Consider the following 18,962-nt stretch of genomic DNA (forward strand, 5'->3'; position numbering starts at 1 on the left):
TAAAAGATTTTACCTCTTACTGATTGGAAGAGAACAAAACATGTATATAAGATTACCAGGGCCGGCCCAAAGGTAACTAATCCCAAGCAAGGGCTTTGGGCCACTATTTGAAAAGGGCCTCCAAATTTATAAAAAAAAAAAAAAAGACTGCTAGTGTGTATATAAATATTTAAGTTAGGGGGAATGAAATCAAAATAATATGTTGATTTGGTGGAAAGCTCGCTCTCTATCTACAAAGAGGTCAGGTGTTTGAGACAATGGTAAACACATTTTTTGTGTTTGTTTTTGTTTAAATTACAAAGCCCAAAAATCAATTGGTACAAGCCCATCAAATCTTAGGCCTCAATATATATTTGTTTGTTTTTCATTTTTTTTTTTTTTTGACTACGCTGTTGCTTATTTTTACCTCTAATTTTTTAATTGGTGAAACCCCATCTTTGTTTTCATTAAAAGAACCTCGTTGCTATTTTTTTTATCAAATAATTATTTAAAGTAGAGTGTTCTAGTTCTTAATAAGTTACAACCTCTAAATATTCTTGATTTATAACATTAATTTTCGCAAGGGTGTAGGGCCTTGGATTTCTAGTTGGCTTTGGGCCTCCAAAACGGTTGAGCCGGCTCTGAAGATTACTATATTAGGTTTCTTTCATGTTATTACAGTTTGGGTTGACCAACTTTGACTCTATCTTTTCGGCCTTCAGGCTTACTGACTACAAACACATTCTTTGTATGCTAAAGCTATAAAGTTGTATAATCATAAACATTAGTTTGATTCAGGTATGCTATCTAAAACAGGCTTCCATCTTCCACAACTTCTACTATCTTCTTCAATCACAACCGCCTCATCTGAGCTTTCTTTTTGCATACGCGACGCCAAATCACCTGCTGAAACCCCTCCTTTTCTCAACATCACCTCCAACTCTTGTTTCGTTATCACCAGCTTGATCCTCACAACTCTATCCACGCCTTCTTTTTCCGAAAGGGGCAACGGATCATACGTCTGACCACCTAAGACTTGGTTAACTTTCATGGATCCTCTATGTTTGATGACTTCTTCACCCTTTTGCATGATCTTGTTTTGTATAATTATACAATTCCCCATTTTTGCTCGTTTCGTTTTCGATTTTTCTTATACAAAGAGGTTAACAAGAGTAAGCAAGGTTTAGAATTTTTGTTGTATTTATAGAAATAAAACAGGAAGTTGCCCCTGTAGTTTCCAACATTACAGAAATACTATATTGCACTTTGGACCCCACATAGATTCTTTGTTGGTGCATGCTCAACTGATCTCATATACAAAACATATTTTCTTATTGTTACTTTCATCAATGTGTGTTACTCATGAGTTGAGCAGTAGTGTACAATTAGATGATAGTTCAGTAACTTCATACAATTTACTGCATGGGTTGATTTTTTGGTTATGTTTAACGAGTCTAACGAGTATATAAAAATAGCTTAAAAATAAGCATGTCATATGTGTCATATGTAATTTCTTTTGTAATCATATTAAGTTCACTAAAAATTTATAAAAGTTCTGATGTTGAATAAGATATGTTCTAGGCCAACTCATTTCAACCCGAAACATAATTACCCATTTTGATCTGAACCCGTGATTCAATCCACCCATTTTGCCACCTCTAAAGTTTACTGTAAAGATTGAAAATTTTCATTTATGTATACATCTTGTTGGCTAATGTTACACTGCTATCTTGGTTGGCATGGTGCCTTTTATGATTTTCTAGCTGGTTAAAAGATTAGGTAGGCCACTAATTTGCTTTGGTGTTACTTTTATTGTGGCCTACCTTTGGTAACCAAAGTGGATTGTTTTCACACACCAAAAGTTACATTCATAGGTCGGTTTAAAATTGTAGGACCACTAAAGCTTTCTACCAAGTGGTTGACTATGCACTCTTATAATTATGTTTCTTTAGCACTTCTATGCCTCCACAACATTGACTATTTGAATTTTTTACTTTGGGAAATAAACTCTTTTTTTGGACTCTTTTCGTTGTTTGCTCTACCCAAATATTTCACAAGAATAGCAATGTCACTTGTAAAATAATATTAACTAATTCGGTGAAGGTCGGTTGTTTGACGTATGAGGCAAGACAATATCGTTAGCCTCACTAGGAGGGTTAAGTCTAGTGGCCAAACTTTGGCTTGAGAGTAAGAAAAAGGTTTAATCGATAGAGAGAGAGTATTGAATGTTGGTATGATGAATGACCGCCGTCCCTCTAAAGGGAGTACTCATAGGACGAAAGACTACATGGTTCCACTTACTATAGTGACGAGGAGCGCCTCGCCGCAAAAATCTTGTCATCTTGGGGAGCCGTGTTGGGTCACACCCGTCATGTAACACCATGAGTTGGTAGTTTCTCATTGTACAAACACGCTACCATTTAATGGTATGTTAGTGCGTTTAGTGTCTCCTACGATTATCTCTTGAGTTTTGAATCTCCAATATTGTTTTTATCACAAATCCAGACAACCTATTCTAGAGGTTGATGTTCTAGAGCTCTAGTACAGGATATTCTCATTGCCTTGTCGCACAGTTGTGTTGGTCATGTAATGCCATAAGTTGATACTTCCTCATAATACAAGCGCGTTACCGTCTAATTTTGTACATTGATTATACCTTGAATTCCAGTTTTCTTTTATGTAAATCCAGACTAGCAATATATTAATTTTTCATAGTTCTTTATCACACTCACCGACCTTTAGATGATGTTTCTGTCAACTAGAATGAATCTAAGGATATGAACAAGAGAAAGTAGTCACGCGCAACCAGAATTTTATAGAAACTTATGCCTAGTAAAGACAAGTTAATTTACATGAACATGATTGCAACTTGTACCATCCACTACACAAAGGAATGAACATGTGCTATGTGACGTTAGGTTGACATAAGCAGTGATATAAGGTTATAATGTGTTTGTAGTTTGGTTGATTAAATTTTGATTTATTAATTTTAATTCTGATAGGAACCAATCAAGAGGTGACGTGTTTTCAAGTAGCATTTAAGTAATTGGATTTTGTATGTAGGAATCAAAGACGGAATAGAATGGACAATTGCGAAAGAGTGAAAAAATGTGTTTGGTTAGTCAAGATAATGGAATACCGGCATTTCATTCCCTCAAATTCATTTCATCCACCACCCTTGTTTTCTTCATTCCATTCCCCCTCTCACCCTTCATCACCAACACCGCCCACCAAACAAGACTATCAAATGGTAATGATCTATTTTATTTCTTTATTTATTTCATTCATTTCCCTCGTCTATTTCATTACCTCCATACCAAACAGACCCGTAAGTAAAAATGATGGGGATATTGAGGGGTTGGGGCACGGAATTAATATTGGGTTGTTAATCTCATTCTCATATAGTAACCAAACAAGACTATAGAATGATAATAATCCATTTCATTCCTTTGCCAATTCCATTCCCTTGTCTATTTCATTACCTCCATACCAAACAGACCCGTAAAGTAAAAAAGGATGGGGATATTGAGGGGTTGGGGTGCGGAAATAATATTGGGTTGTTAATCTCATTCTCGTATAGTGATCAAACAAGACTATATGATGATAATAATTCATTTCGTTCCTTTGTCCATTTCATTCACTCGTCTATTTCCTTACCCCCATACCAAACAAACCCGTAAAGTAAAAAGGATGGGAATATTGAATCGACGGGGCAAGTGTTGTATACTATATGAGTTTCTACTTTAAGTTAGCTCGACTCTTAGCTCAATCTGAGTTAATGTTAGTTGGCTCAATTCGCTCCTGCCCTACACAAGGGGATAAAAAAAAAGCTCGTTTGAAAAGTATATAAACCCATAAATCTATAGTTTCGATATCCATATTTCTGATATCCTAACCCACCAACCAAATGATTGGTCAGTTTCAATCTCATTTCGCCCTTCCAAAAGTATCAAGCATGAGATTTTTTTGCATACACTTTTATATAAGAATACCATATTGCAACTATTATTGTGTACATAGAAAATAACTAAAGTGCTATTTGTGTAATATATCTATGTTGATATTAGAACAATTTCACACATATTTATGTGTGTCTACTTTTAATCATCTAAACTTTATACATACATACATGCATGCATGCATGCATGCATGCATGCATGCATGCATACATACATACATACATACATATGTATATTCTATGCATGAATAATAAATACGTGAATCTAATTATATGACATGACTTCGTGTATCATATTAGTTTGAAAATATGTATATTCTATGCATGAATAATAATAAATGCGTGGATCTTTAAATGACATGACTTCGTGTATCATATTAGTTTGAAAAAAATCTTGACATGAGAACATAAAACAAGAAAATATAAGAAATTACCATATGAAACTAATCTAATACGCATAGATATGTGTTATGTACAGATTGACGTATTATAAACATCATTTTAACAATGCAAAAAGCATATTATAAGATAATCCAGGTCGGAACTAATGTATTAAGAGGGGTAGCACGGGCTACGGCTCAACTCCGTATTCGTAGTGTATTTTTTCGGGTTTTTTTTTTTTTTTTTTTTGTTTTATACAAACGATACCCCTAAACAAGATACCCCTGAATTAACGGCCTAGCTCCGCCACTGAGATAATCACATTAATTTTTGACCTTTATTTTCATAATCGAAATTTGGTTGTCAAATAAGGGAAAAAGATCAATATTTTACTAATATTGATATCATACGAAAAGTCTCCATCGTCTTTTGCCACCCCCACAGCCCTACTCCATAAAAAGTTAAAAAGAAAAGATGGGTTCATTTTATACTAGACAACAGTTTTCCACAACGCATACTAAATGTATTAAAACGGTAAAAATTAGTATCTGAACTAACACGAGAATTTGACATAGAACCCAAAAAAAATTGCTAGATATATGGATAAACACTATAAGTTTTCGCGGATTGACACAAACACGACCCCTTTTACCCGAAATTTTGTTTTATTTTTTTCTTTTTTATATAAAATAATACTCTAAAATAACATATTACTATACCCTACAAAAAGTAACTTGGGGTGCCTTAGAGTAAGTCAAAAGTTGTGTCTCTTTACATCACACCTTTTACTAATACCCTTTGGGGTCAAAAGTTATGTCTCTTTACATCACACCTTTTACTAATACCCTTTCCTTACTAAACATGTAACCCAAATCAACATGTCCTAATATCAAAAGTTGTGTCTTTTTATAATCCTAAAAAAACCAACTTAGGTTGTCTCTAAAAGTCACGATGATTAGAAAAGGTACATAGAGCATTTTAAACCTTAACCAACACATCCTTTAGAATAAAAAAAATAAATGAAACGGAACAGAATAAAAAAAATAAATGAAACGGAACAGGTGACGCCTCTTTATTCCCCCTCTGAAAACTAACTGTTAATTAAAAGGGCTTCATCCGTTAATTCACAAAAGATGTTACGATCACATTTCCGTTAGACACGTTTAAGAATGTGATGAATAGGAAAAGCAACATGAACACATCGGTTGCATGGGTGATTAATGTAACGTCCCTTTATAAATAACCATGAATACAAACATGAAGAACCACAACAAGATGAAGAACAGTTTGAAGGAGGTTCCCCTATCATTAAAAGCATCTACGGTGCATGAATGTAGATTCAACCATCGATCGGAATCAATCACCGGAGAGCAGCGGCAATGGCGGTGATGTGATCAGAACACAGAACATGGCGGATAAGTGTAGACTTTAATAAACGATTCAGATCGAGTGGTAATTATAAGGTTTCCTTATCCGAAAAAGCGACGAGACGAGAATAAAACGTTCCTGAGACTGAAACGGTGAGATGTCGTCTCCGACGCATTCAAGTGAAAAAAATGTACACACAATTGGTAACCAAACGTTGCGCCGACAAATAAACATTAAAAAAACCGACAAACACATTCGAATGAAATACGTACAATTGCTAAACCGTCACCGAGGACGAAAACATTAAAAAAACCCTCGGACTTTACTGTTAATTCTTAATATTCTGTAATGTTGGGTCGCGATGACTTCTATGGCAGTTATATTAATAACCGTTCCATATCCATATTGTCACACAAAAATCACATAACCCATGAAAAATAGGTGGGATTTGGGAACCCTCTGACTCCTTCGCTCACAAACTTTAGAGAGCAAATTTTTGGGTCTGTGTTGCAGACCTTGAACCAAGCTTTTGGAGAAGATTGTTCATTTGTCTGGTCGGTTTCAAGCGATGAAAAGATTCTTTATCGTTGATTAGTTTTATTTTTCTTGAATCACAAAACTGGAATTGGTGTGAGAATGGCACCCACGTTCCTTTATGGATGACCTTTTTTTTCTTCAAGAAATCGTCTTTATACCATAACTTTCATAGAACTTTCAAATTATTTGCAGAATTTATGATATTAAAAATAACATGAAGTTGTAATTACGATGTTCATGTAATTTTAGATGTATTATTCATATAAATTTAAAAATTGAGATGCTAATGACATTGATAATCAACATCCGCTGCAACGCGCGGGTAATGTCATGCTTGTTATCTATATAATACAAAAACTAACTTGGGTTATGTCTCTTTGTTTAAACATTATGTCTTTTAAATACTAAAAGCCACCGAATAAATATTAAAGGGTATGTCTGTTGATGTTTTAATTTCATGTAATCCAATACATATTTTCAATTAAACTATTCAACCATCACACCGTTTGTTACGTTTTCACATGGAAACCATCCATTCATTTTAGTTAATTCATTTTAGTTAACACTGATCTTCCATTCATTTTAGTTAATTCATTTTAGTTAACACTGATCTTCATATAACTTCCGACGATCGTCCCTGATTTGGCACCGGTTTTCATTTTGAATTTCAATTCCCGTATCAAAAAAATCACGTAATCTCAAACTTTCGATTCAATTCCATATGGGTTATTAGATTTTATCACCCTCAACTATTAGTCATTGGCCGCTGCCACCCTCAACTATCACTTTGATGTCTGTCACCCCCAACTTAACACTTAGTGTAAAATGAAAAGTTACGACTTTTAAAACACTACACATACATACCCCTTTGCTTAATTATTGTATGTAGAATGGTTGCCACTCTAGAATGAAAAGTCGCGACTTTTAAAAACCTACACATACATACCCCTTTGCTTAATTATTGTATGTAGAATGGTTGCCTCTCTAGAATGAAAAGTCGCGACTTTTAAAAACCTACACATACATACCCCTTTGCTTAAATTTTATATGTGTACAATACATTAACCAACGCACCTTTTGAAAATTATATTATATTATATTATATATGCACCCCTTTGCTTCATGACTTTTAAAAACCTACACATACGTACCCCTTTGTATAACTACAAAAAGCAACTATAGCCACCACCAATTGACTCCCACCCTTTCACGCAACTAACAATTAATTTCCATCCTTCGCACCGCTTCACACGCACCTCTACAAATTATACACCCCTTTGCTTCGCGACTTTTAAAAACCTACACATACATACCCCTTTGTATAACTACAAAAAACAATTATAGTCACCACCAATTGACTTCCACCCTTTTACGTAACTAACAATTAATTTTCATCCTTCCCACCGCTTCGCACGCACCTCTACAAATATCAACCTTTAAACTTCCTTATATTATACAATACTAAAAAAACCACATGGGGTGCATCCATTAAACTAAAATACTCAAACGGACGCGCCCCTCCTCTTAATTTAAATATAGTTATTTTCTAAAGCACATGAATAAAATTTGCAATCTAATTTAACCGACGTACATGTTCGTTTCTTTTCAATTCAAAGGAATATAAAACACCTTTACAACGATTCTTTAAACAACATAACGCTTCGGCTAGGCGTACCAATACCTTATATATAGCATCATTTGCATTGAAGTTTAATTAAAGTTTACAAAAATAATCAAAGCTTATATGAAATCAACAACACCAACCCGCACTGCGAACTGCATGGCAGGCCGAGAGAAAGAGGAAGTTGGGCAAGATAGAAAGAAGAGAACGCCATTCTGTAGGCTGTAACTGCCATGCGAAGTTTCAAACCATCGCATCCGTTCTTCCAGAGAAACCCACACTCATTGGCATAGGCTTTACATCTCTTCATGTCGTTTCTTATTCCGATGATGAAGATGGTGACTTTTTGCGGTCGTTATCGTTTCTTAGTTCTTTTTCTTTGTTTTTGATTGTGGTTTTCTTGGTCCCTCATTAGAGATCGTAAAGTACAGATCTCTCGATGCATAGGTGATTTACATAATTACGTACAACTGCGAGTAGCGGTGGTAGCGATTGACGTATGACGGTGACAAGGAACTAGGACCATATTCAGGGGGGGATATCAAAGAGTGATTTGAATTAGTATTTTGAAACAAAGTAAGTCAAACTTGATAAGATAATCTTTGAATTCAAACTTGATAATATAATATTTAAATTAAAAAGAGTAAACTGCCATTTTGGTCCCTGTGGTTTGGCCAGTTTTGCCACTTTAGTCCAAATCTCAAACTTATTACATCTGCGTCCCTGTGGTTTGCATTTTGTTGCCATTTTAGTCCAAAATTCAAAAACCCTATTTTTTTGACTGTTGCAACCTCTTATTTTATCCTGTAGTGCAGGGGCATTTTGGTCATTTTGCTTTTCATTTTACATTTTCTTAATTAACTTCATCCCCAAATAAATCATCATAAAACCCTAACAGACTCTCTCTCTTCTCTCTCTAAATCGATCAGTTAAGTTGAGACCTAGATCGATCAACATAATCCCCAAATAAATCATCATCATCGTCCCACCTGAGCATCACTCCGGCGTCGTCCCTACCGAAACTCAGATCCACCATCGTCATCGTCATCTCTGCGTTCCTCTCTCTCTCTCTCTCATGTTTCTCTCTCATTCGTGTGTATTGGAGAGAAAAGCTTTGAGTTTCAAATCTGAATCGAAATCAGAAATATTTTGATCTGATTGTTTGTGGGGGTTAGAGATCAGAGAGATTGGTGGTGGCGGTGGTTATGGTGGTGGCGGTGAAAGAATGAAGCAGAAGCTCCGGCAGCTGTGCGTCTTTTTTGGATGGTTTTAGCGAGAGGGCAGGTGGTGGGGCGGTGGCGGGTGGAGTGACGGTGGTGGCATTGCAGATCTGGATCGAAATGGCAGTTTACTCTATGAGGCAGAGAGGAGCAAGGGTTTCTGAGGGTGGTTGCCGCCTCTTTCCGCCAGTGATTTTGATTATCTTCAACAACCCTTCGTTATATATGTATATGTATTGAGAGAGAGAGAGACAGAGAGACAACTGTTCTTTCGTGGCGGGTGTCAAAGTGATAGTTGGAGGTAGCAGCGGCCAATGACCAATAGTTAAGGGTGATAAAATCTAATAACCCATTCCATATACATATCTTCAAATCTGACTTTTTTTTTCGAACCACATATTCAAATCTGACATATATGTTCATTACAAGAACCGATAACGAATCGGATTTTGGTAGTTCCAGACCGGAATCGGTGTTTTACAAATGGGAATCAGGGCGTCAAGTTTCTGTGCAGTCATGGCTAAGAAAAGGATATGAGGGAAGAGTCAAGTTTCTGTGTAGACAGGAATCAAACTAGGTTTTCAGATTTCCTCTATAGATGTTTTTAAGAGTTTATTTGGGGAATAATTTGTTTCGGGATGTAATTTCTTTAGTATCTATCTTATAAATTAATAAATTTGAGTTTCACTAGAATCTTGAATTATTACGTATTTATGAACAAATAGATCAAAGAACAACTAATTTTAATCAAATAAACGTTTTGAGTTATAGATTAGTTTTTATGGTTTATCAATGTTCTAATTTCAGATTCGATTTACTTATGAAGAAGTTTACAAGCATGTTCAATGGTGAAATGATCCTCAACTATCAATTGATGCCAGAGGATTTTGAGTTTAGATTACAATGAAATCCGTTGAAGATGTCCGCCACATGATTCGCAAATTCGATTGGCATGGACATGTAGGAGGGCGGAGAGTATGCGCCTTCCTTTCCTGGCGAACCTTATTGTTACGGTTAACCATTCAGGATCGATGGATCGTCATTCGTTTGAGCAAAAATACATTAATTCCATCAATGGCTTTGTTCTTCAGCCATCACCCGTCAGACCACTTGATATCAGTTCTGGCCCAGGCCCAGAATCACTAGCCATTGATACAATCGGGTAAGATGTTGTATATCGGGTTAACAAACCTGGGTCACGAATGCATATTAACTGGAGCTCCATGATAAAAGAAGAAATCCAACACAGATCTGAAGCCCGGCCCTTTGGAACCCACCATGCATGCCATCATTAAATATTAAGTTTATGATATTTTATTTCATGCAATTTTATTTCCATGTATTTTAATTCCAAGTTATTTGAATTTTTCTCAAAGTAGTTTTCTCCACTTTCATAGGATGTGGAAACATGGATTCTCTTCAATTTCCTTTATGTATTGTTTTAGAATGGATGGAAAAGGTGGTAACTTTATGAATGAATATTTTTGTGTTAATCATCTTTGTGTGTGGGTTAATTAGTTGTATAAGCCTGGTTAACCGTGACATGTTAGGTGGTGTTCTTAAACACGAGTTTCCAACCAAGGTGGTGAATCTGTATCTTCGGTTAGCATCGCAACACTACGATTCGTTTGATGGTGAATCTGTATCCAAGTGAGTCGCACATCTATCCTTAAATTTTATCGTTTGTTTTGAACCAGTACTGTTTGGTCTGATTCCTATCACCACTCCCGGTTAATAAGAAATTACATTACGTATACTATATAATTTTCGAAACTCATATAACTTATTAAAGAAATTCATAATCTGCATCCCGCCACAACGCGCGAGTAGGCGTCAACTCGTTAACAACAAAAAATACATGTATACAAAGTAATTATGTATAAGCTATAAATTTGATGTTTATCTCTCTTTTCATCTTTTAAATTTGGGGCATAAAATAAGTTGGTCAACTAATGAACCCTTCAACAACATGTTTAGCAAAACATGTTTGCGGGGTTGACCTTAACTGGCTTGAACATGTTTAAACTAAATTCAAACTCACAAATAGTGTTTTTCATGTCGTGACAGGTATTCGCATCCCTATATTAGTATTTTTAACTATAAAAAATTATTGATATGATATCTTTTTATTTAAAAGTCTTGTTTCAAAATCTCATTTGAACATTAATATTTTGTGTAAAAAGTCCACTTTATTACTAGATGCTAATGTCACATTTTTATTAGAAAACAATTTCCGTGATGAGGTGCCATTATTTTTTACTAGATGCTGATTCAACCGTTTTATTTGGATTTCTTAACTATGTTTCGCTTTACTTAACTATCATTTTTTTACTTTTATACTGAGTTTCTTTAATTCAATCAGCAACTTATATTTTACACATTTTTTTTTAAATCACCTAACTAATAACTTAACTTAATATAAAAAAGAAAAAATATATATATGTAGGGGATGGTTCAAATGAAAACCACTTTTATCGCGAAAGCTCGAAAACTAACTAAAAAAAGCCTAAAAATACACAATTTTTTTTTATTTTTTCCAATTTTTTTATTAAAAATCGCAGGTTTTTTTATATAAAAAAATTTCAAAAAAAAAAAATTGTAGTGCACATGTGTAATAATTTACATGTGTAGTACACATACACATGTTTACTATTACACATGTGCACTACAAAAATTTTATTTATTTATTTTTTTTTTTGAAAAAAAGGTTTTTTTTTATATATAAAATAGCGAAAATTGGTATGCAAAAAAAAAGAGTTTGGTACGTTTTTTTGGTCTTTTTAGTTAGTTTTCGAGTTTTTACGATAACTAATGGTTTTCATTTGAACATTCTCCTTTATAATAAAACGCATAAACATAATAGAGATGTACTAAGAAATTGAAAAGAAGATGCATTTCGTAGTCCTTGGCCCTTTACCAGTAAGGCCCGATGAAAGTCCACTTGGGGTCTTGGGGACCGAGGGGCTCAATTGAGCATTGGGTTAATAAGGCCCGATGAAAAGACTATTAAATTTACTTGTTATATGCGACTAGTAGTAAGCACCCCGCGTTATGGCAGGGACGAACACCGATACCACACTACTGCTAGTGACTACCAATACTGAAGTTGCGGCGTGTTAACGCGAAGAAATTAAACCGTAACGTAAAACATATAAAAGAATAACTAAGTCGATTTAGGACCCGAGCGTTACGATGAACCTGTCAAACGGGAAAAGAAATGGACGACGTAAAATCGTTTAACCCCACACACACGTTGTAGCGTATTAACTCGCAAAATTTATAACGAAACGTAAAACGAATATTTTGCGAAAAATGAAAAGTATAGACGACCAAAGCTGAAAGTAAAAAATTTGTGAGGTTAAATTGTAAAAAATGAAAATTTTAGGATCAAAAGTGAAAAAAAAAATAGTTTTGTGTTAAAAGTAAAGCTGAAAAGTTTAATAGTTTTTGGGTTAAAAGTAAATAATCAAATAGTTTTTGGTTAAAAGTAAAAAAAAAAAAAAATATTTTTTTTTGGAAAAACTCACAAAGCATAAGTTATAACACCCCTGTGCCTAAAAATATTGGGTAATTATAGTATTGGGTAATGGGTAATTACAAAACATCAAGCATTATGTACATTCCCTAAAGCACTACAAAGTTACAACAACAAATAGCATAAACATCAAATATGCACAACGTACAACAACCAAATACCTAATGTTGTTGCAAATTATAGTATATATAAATATAAATATAAATTGTGCACCCTATCTCTCTGTTTGCTCTCTTTTTTCTTTCAACAATTTCTTACAACATCACCTAATCTTGCATTTGAAAAGATTTGGTTCCATATCAGTTTTGTGAGAACAAGCATCATACCAGTATACAAGTAGATCATGGATGCACACTTTATTACGTTACTAATTGACTCCAAACTACTATATCAACGACAATTTAAAAGACTAAAGTGTAGAAATTGACGTATTTTAATACCCTTATTAATAGAAGGTCTGGTTGTACTGACTCCGCTTGTTTCGCCCATGATCTCTCTTATGCCCCAACAGCCCGTCTCCATCAATTCATCAACCTCCCAGGATAAAGTGGGAAGTCAACCGACAAATCATGTCATAACAAGCGCGATAATTTAAGATCTAATTCAGCCATTGCCACAATTCAAATCACTATTCAAAGAAAGCTTGAAAAAACTACATATGAAACGCACACCATTGTGATCTGTAACATGAAATTTTTCTTGCTAATGTCATGTATTCAGTTTGGTATACTCTTGGTTTAGATCTTGTTTGTTTGATAGGAAAAAAAAAGATATGATAACATTTACCTATATATTAATAACACAACTAAATGAACAGTCACACGCATAGCTAAATGAACAACAACACGCATAGGGATAAACAAATGGTACCGGGTACTGGTATCAAATTTACCAAACCGGATACATTTTCGGTACCGATTTGGTACCGACTTTTGACATTTTCGGTACCGGTTTTTAATCTGAAATACTGGTATCGTACCGTTGTCGTACCATGTATATTCAGTACCGGTACCCACTTTTGGGGGTTTTCGGTACCGAGCTCATCGCTAACATCAACTTTGAGCTCATGCCACGTAGCAACGCAAGTAATTGCACCGTTTAGATTGATTTTCATACACGTGGTAAGTAATTGTATTTCGTTTGAATGAGGTTTTATATACACAACTTCTTTTGTTTTCTTTTTTGTCTTTTTCTGTAATGAATGAATTGTAACATGTAAATTTAACTTGGATATTTAAATTATTGATGAGCAAATGGTATCAAATCCTGTAATCAAACGGGTATCACATCGGTACCAATTTACTATACCAAATCATTTTCGGTACCAATTTGGTACCCACCTTTTGGCGTTTTCAGAATCATTACTTTCAGTTCGACACCGGTCTAGCACCATACCCGTATTTATTTATTTTTACCTTCAAATACCATACCGTATAGTACCGAGCATTTTTGGTGCCGGTACCTAATTTCGATTATTTTCGGGATCGGTACTTTCGGTGCCATTACCGGTACCGAGCTCATCCATATTTTAACGTGTTAGTAACGTCATAACTGAACTGAAAACAACCGAATTTTCAACGTGTAGAACGTGTGGGTCCTACTATTATATATTAGATTTTTTAAAATCATTTTTAGGACGGAGTAACTATCGTTACTACATCATTTTTATCTATGTTCCGCTTGCCGTTGTCGGCACGCGTTTTGCAGACATTGGATCCCCGCCGCAACGCGGGGTCGGAAAATCAACTAGTTAAATGAATTTATAATGAAGAATATATAGAAAACAAAATTAACTTTAAGCCTTTATATAACGAGGGGAGGGATCATGAGAAAACTAAAAAGATTTATCCGAAGTTGTATTACACATATGTAATACATATATCCAGAATTAAAAAAAAAAAAAAAAAAACACGTTGCGGACCACAAGGACTTTTCCTTGTAGTCTGCATGGCAAAATGATGTATTACATGTGTAATACATGTTATATCACACATGTTTAATAATGGGTTCTTTTTTCCAAAATGTTTTTTTATATAATGCATATATGTAGTATATGAAAAAAAAACTAAAAATTTTGGAAAAAAAAAGCTTACTATTACACATGTGTGTTATATCATATATTACACGTGTGTAATATAAAAAAAGGTCCTTGCGGACTGCAAGGAAAAGTCATCAAGGTTCACAACATGTTACCATAAATTATACTTGTGCAATATAAAAGTCCATGTGGACCGCAAGGACTTTTCCTTGTGGTCCTCAGCGTGTTTTTCCATTAGTTTTTTTCTTATTTGAATTAAATTTTCTCATGATTCTCTTCCTATATAACGAATCTATATATTATTTATGGTTTCTTGGAATTATTAATAGACATTATGGTATGGCCCAGGAACTCTACAAGTTCAAAAACACTTATCTTGGAATTATTAACGAATCTATATACTGTTGTATTTTTTTAAAATCTGTAATGTTTAAAAGACATATTAATATTCTACTTATGTGTTTTTAGTTAATAGGTAACTTATGTAATGGAGAAGATGAAACGGCTCTTCACCTATTCGGGTCATGCCGTATCACACAGCAGGCATGAGACTTTATCAATGGATGGTGTAGGATTAAGCCTATTTTTGTGTTGGATTTAAAAGATTTAGCAAACTTACATAACCACAATCGTTGGTCGAAGAACTGGAAAACGTTGGTGAATTTGATCATTCAAACAACAATCTGGACTATATGGAAATGCCAAAACAGTGTGATTTTTTTACGAGAAACGGGTCATCGTGACAAACTTAATTGAGGAAGTTAAAGCTCTTGCCTTTTTATGATTCCGGAACAGAATGAAATGGCGCGATCTCACCTGGGAAACATGGATTTCTTTTGATTTAGCATGTTTGGGTTTGTAATTTGTATTTTGGTTGTTGTATGTGTTTGGTGGTCTGGTTAACAAGATGTTAGCTTGTTCGCTTTTTGGTGTATAAAAGCTTTTTGTTGGCCTTTCAAAAAAAATAGGTGTTTTGGATAGTTATTATTTAAAGTAATTTAATTTATGTTAATTGTTTAAAATACTTAGTGAGATAAATAAAAAATAAGTAATTTAAATCACTATTCCATCTCACTTCAACAATACCTGGCGTACTTATTTCCTCTAGGGATGACTAAAACAATCGATATTGACAGGTATATGATGGATAGGGTGAAACTTGAGCGTTAATGTCCTTATATTATGTGTTTTGTTGCGTTTTAATTGATTATATGCTTTGAATGTGATAACTACGAGAAATTATGGTTTTGCAGGATTAATTGCTTAAATCGGTGAAGTTAGAATGCTCGATGATGAAGCGGAACACCCAAGGATGATAATCAAGGTACATCATGTTGATCGGGACTTGTTCCGGGCTAGGAGATTGTGACAGCTGTCAAATTTGCATACATCCGTACGATTATTAGACAATGATTAATGCTTAATGACTGTGTTGCATTTCAATTAATTACTTGAATTACTTCTGATTATTATCATATACATACGTGTGCATCATATATTGCTTAATCTCATGTCATTATTGCATGAGAACTTTATTGACTCAAATGATGCACGAACCACAGTTAGCACAGTTATCCGGCAAATCCGAAAAATGTTGACAGAGTTCAGTAGATAGACAGACATTGTATTGAGACACAAAATGAGCCAGAAACCAAGTATTACACTAGTATAGTGTGTAGGAAAGTAAGGATCACAAAAACTGCCTTCCTAGTAATAGTTTAAGTGCCAGAAAGTGCCTAAAACTCACATAAAGTGCAGAATTCTGCAGGAAATCAGCAAATTCAGCATTTAAACATAATTACATCATGCAAAAACAAGCTTAAATGGTCCTGAATACTTTCCTAAGTGTCGGGAATCAAAAGTGTCACAAAAAGATACATAAAGCACACTAAACTGCAAAGTTTAGCACTTTAACGAATCAGTAACCAACCGAACAACCGGACACTACCCGAAACATCAAATTTACACTAGAAGCACTATTTTAACATTACCAAGCTAGTTATGGTCCCCGAACATCATAACACACACCACATAAATATCTAGTAACTAAACCCCTAACTAATACTTGATTTCTAACCATATAAGTAACTAACTAGTCAAAGCCTAAGCCTAGACCCCCCCCCCCACCTATACACGGTTACATGTGGCCCCCATATGTAGATTTTATTTGATTAAATTAAAGGATATTGTCTCATCTTTTTGAACATAATATACATAGGATCATATGGTGTTGGTGGATTTTATAAATAACTTCAAGACTTAACCCTTCATTTCACCAAAACACACAACACTTGACATCTCCTTCTTCCCCTCTCCTACTTACGGCCAAGAACACCCCACCATACCTCCATCATCTTCCAACCATTCTACATATATACAAAGGTGTAAGAAGGTGTATTAGGAAGCTTGGAGCTTTCGGAAGTGCAAGGACCTTCACTATTTGCTTTTATCCACTTGTTTTCTACCCTTGATCATCCCTAGCCTTGTGCTAGTGGTAAGAGTCTTGATCTTGCTATTTTACATCTATTTCAAGTGGTTAAAAGATAATACATAATGATGATCTTGAAAAACACTAAGAAATAAGAAGATGAAACATGAACATAAGCTTGAAATTATAAGAAAACTTAAAGAAATCATGTTGTTTAGTGTTGTTGTGATACTTGATGGTTAATTACTTATGAAATTGATGTAGATCATCATATGATCTTGCTAGATCATGATTAAAAACATAGTCTAGCAAGATGAGAGGATGAAAGTGTTGTAAGATTATAGATCATCCTCACATAAAACATGAACTTGAATGGATTAATGGTTTTCTTAAAAAATAATTATCAAAGTAAGTAGTAACACTTATAGATCTAAAGATTTATGAATGGTCTTTCAAAGAAACCAAGTTAAAAGTATAAGTTTTATTAAATCTTGGTTCTTACATAAACAAACTTTATTTTTGGTGGTAAAACAAGTGTAGAAACACTTGTGTAACAAGAAGATTTCATAAAGAAACATTTTTAGAAATAGTGATCATAAGTTGTGAAGATCTATTTTCTTCAAAAATGAAAGTTTTTAAAGAACTAATCACACTTTAAAGGATAACAAGGTGTCACACCCCAATATTCCACGTATTACCGGTGGGCCCGGCGGGGAGTATCGTGACGTAGTTGATATCATCATTGTCAACACACACAATAATATAGCACAGCGGAAGGCTGGGTAAATAAACTATTACAAACCATACTGTCTGATGTGTTCGAGTACATGAATAATACAGACTGGAATGTAATAAGATCCACAGGCGGATCATAATGTAAAAAGAAAAACAAAAACTACAGACCTCGGGTATCTATTGGATTTGCAAGATCCTCTATGATACCCTATAGCTCCAGCCTATTTCGGAAAGTACCTGTCAATCAATCTTTAGGAAAATACGTCAGTTTACACTGGTAAATACAATTTAACTGACTCGTTTTGAAAACATTTAAGAAAATTCATTTAGGTGCAAATGGCACAAATCATTTATAACTTAGGACAATCTTATTTAAAATCTTGTATACAGTTTTACATGTTTGTCATACATGTGGGGCCGGTTTGTAAGCCGGACATGATTAACTGACTCACCACTTATAGAATCCACAAAGGAGTTATCCCCAACTTATGGGTAATTTAATATTTAGAATTTGCATCTGTCGGGTGCATGCCTGCACCCCGTGCATAGGTTGTTGCCACTAATAACTTAAATGAGCCAAGGATATCCAGGACACGGTCGTTAACCCCCAAATGTTTATGTTATCAAACAATATAGATTAAAATGGGTTATGCGGATTTATTAAATCACAATCCGACTAAATAATCCCATACCCGACCAAGCGGTATTAATATACCGCATCCCAAGCTCGTATAGGGAAAATAAGTTAAAAGTATTTACCTGGTGATAGCAGTAATATTCCTAAGGTTCTTGAAAGGCACTTTTTTACAGGAAGCTATTAATCTGTATAGAAGGTTTAATTAGCCTATTAGGATGCTAACAGGTCTTTAATTAAGTCAAGGACTTAGACCGGCTAGCTAGAAGGAAACCTTACGGATTCAAAACGCTAGATTAAGCGGAGACCGGGATAGAACGTGATTTAGACCCGACAAGCTTGGATACTTGTATAATATGGGTAAACTAAACACATTCTGGAAAATGAGGATGTAATGATAAGGTTAAGCCCGTTTCGGCTATTTTACGTAAACTAGTCACGTAAACCGATCCGAATGCGTAAATGCGTAACGGGTAACCGAATGAATTATATACAGGTCTAAATCATTATTATGCTCAAAATATGTTA

General features: G+C 34.6%; 1 protein-coding gene across 1 annotated transcript; it reads right to left on the reverse strand.

Annotated features, from left to right (window-relative positions):
* Positions 1-763: 763 nt before the first annotated feature.
* LOC110863926 lies at positions 764-1,102 on the reverse strand. The gene has a single exon (XM_022113139.2). It carries the CDS (start codon positions 1,100-1,102, stop codon positions 764-766), a length of 339 nt encoding a protein of 112 aa, XP_021968831.1.
* Between the last annotated feature and the right edge of the window lie 17,860 nt (positions 1,103-18,962).

The sequence above is a fragment of the Helianthus annuus genome, chromosome 6, assembly GCF_002127325.2.
Source record: "Helianthus annuus cultivar XRQ/B chromosome 6, HanXRQr2.0-SUNRISE, whole genome shotgun sequence".
In the NCBI taxonomy this organism is placed as follows: Eukaryota; Viridiplantae; Streptophyta; class Magnoliopsida; order Asterales; family Asteraceae; genus Helianthus; species Helianthus annuus.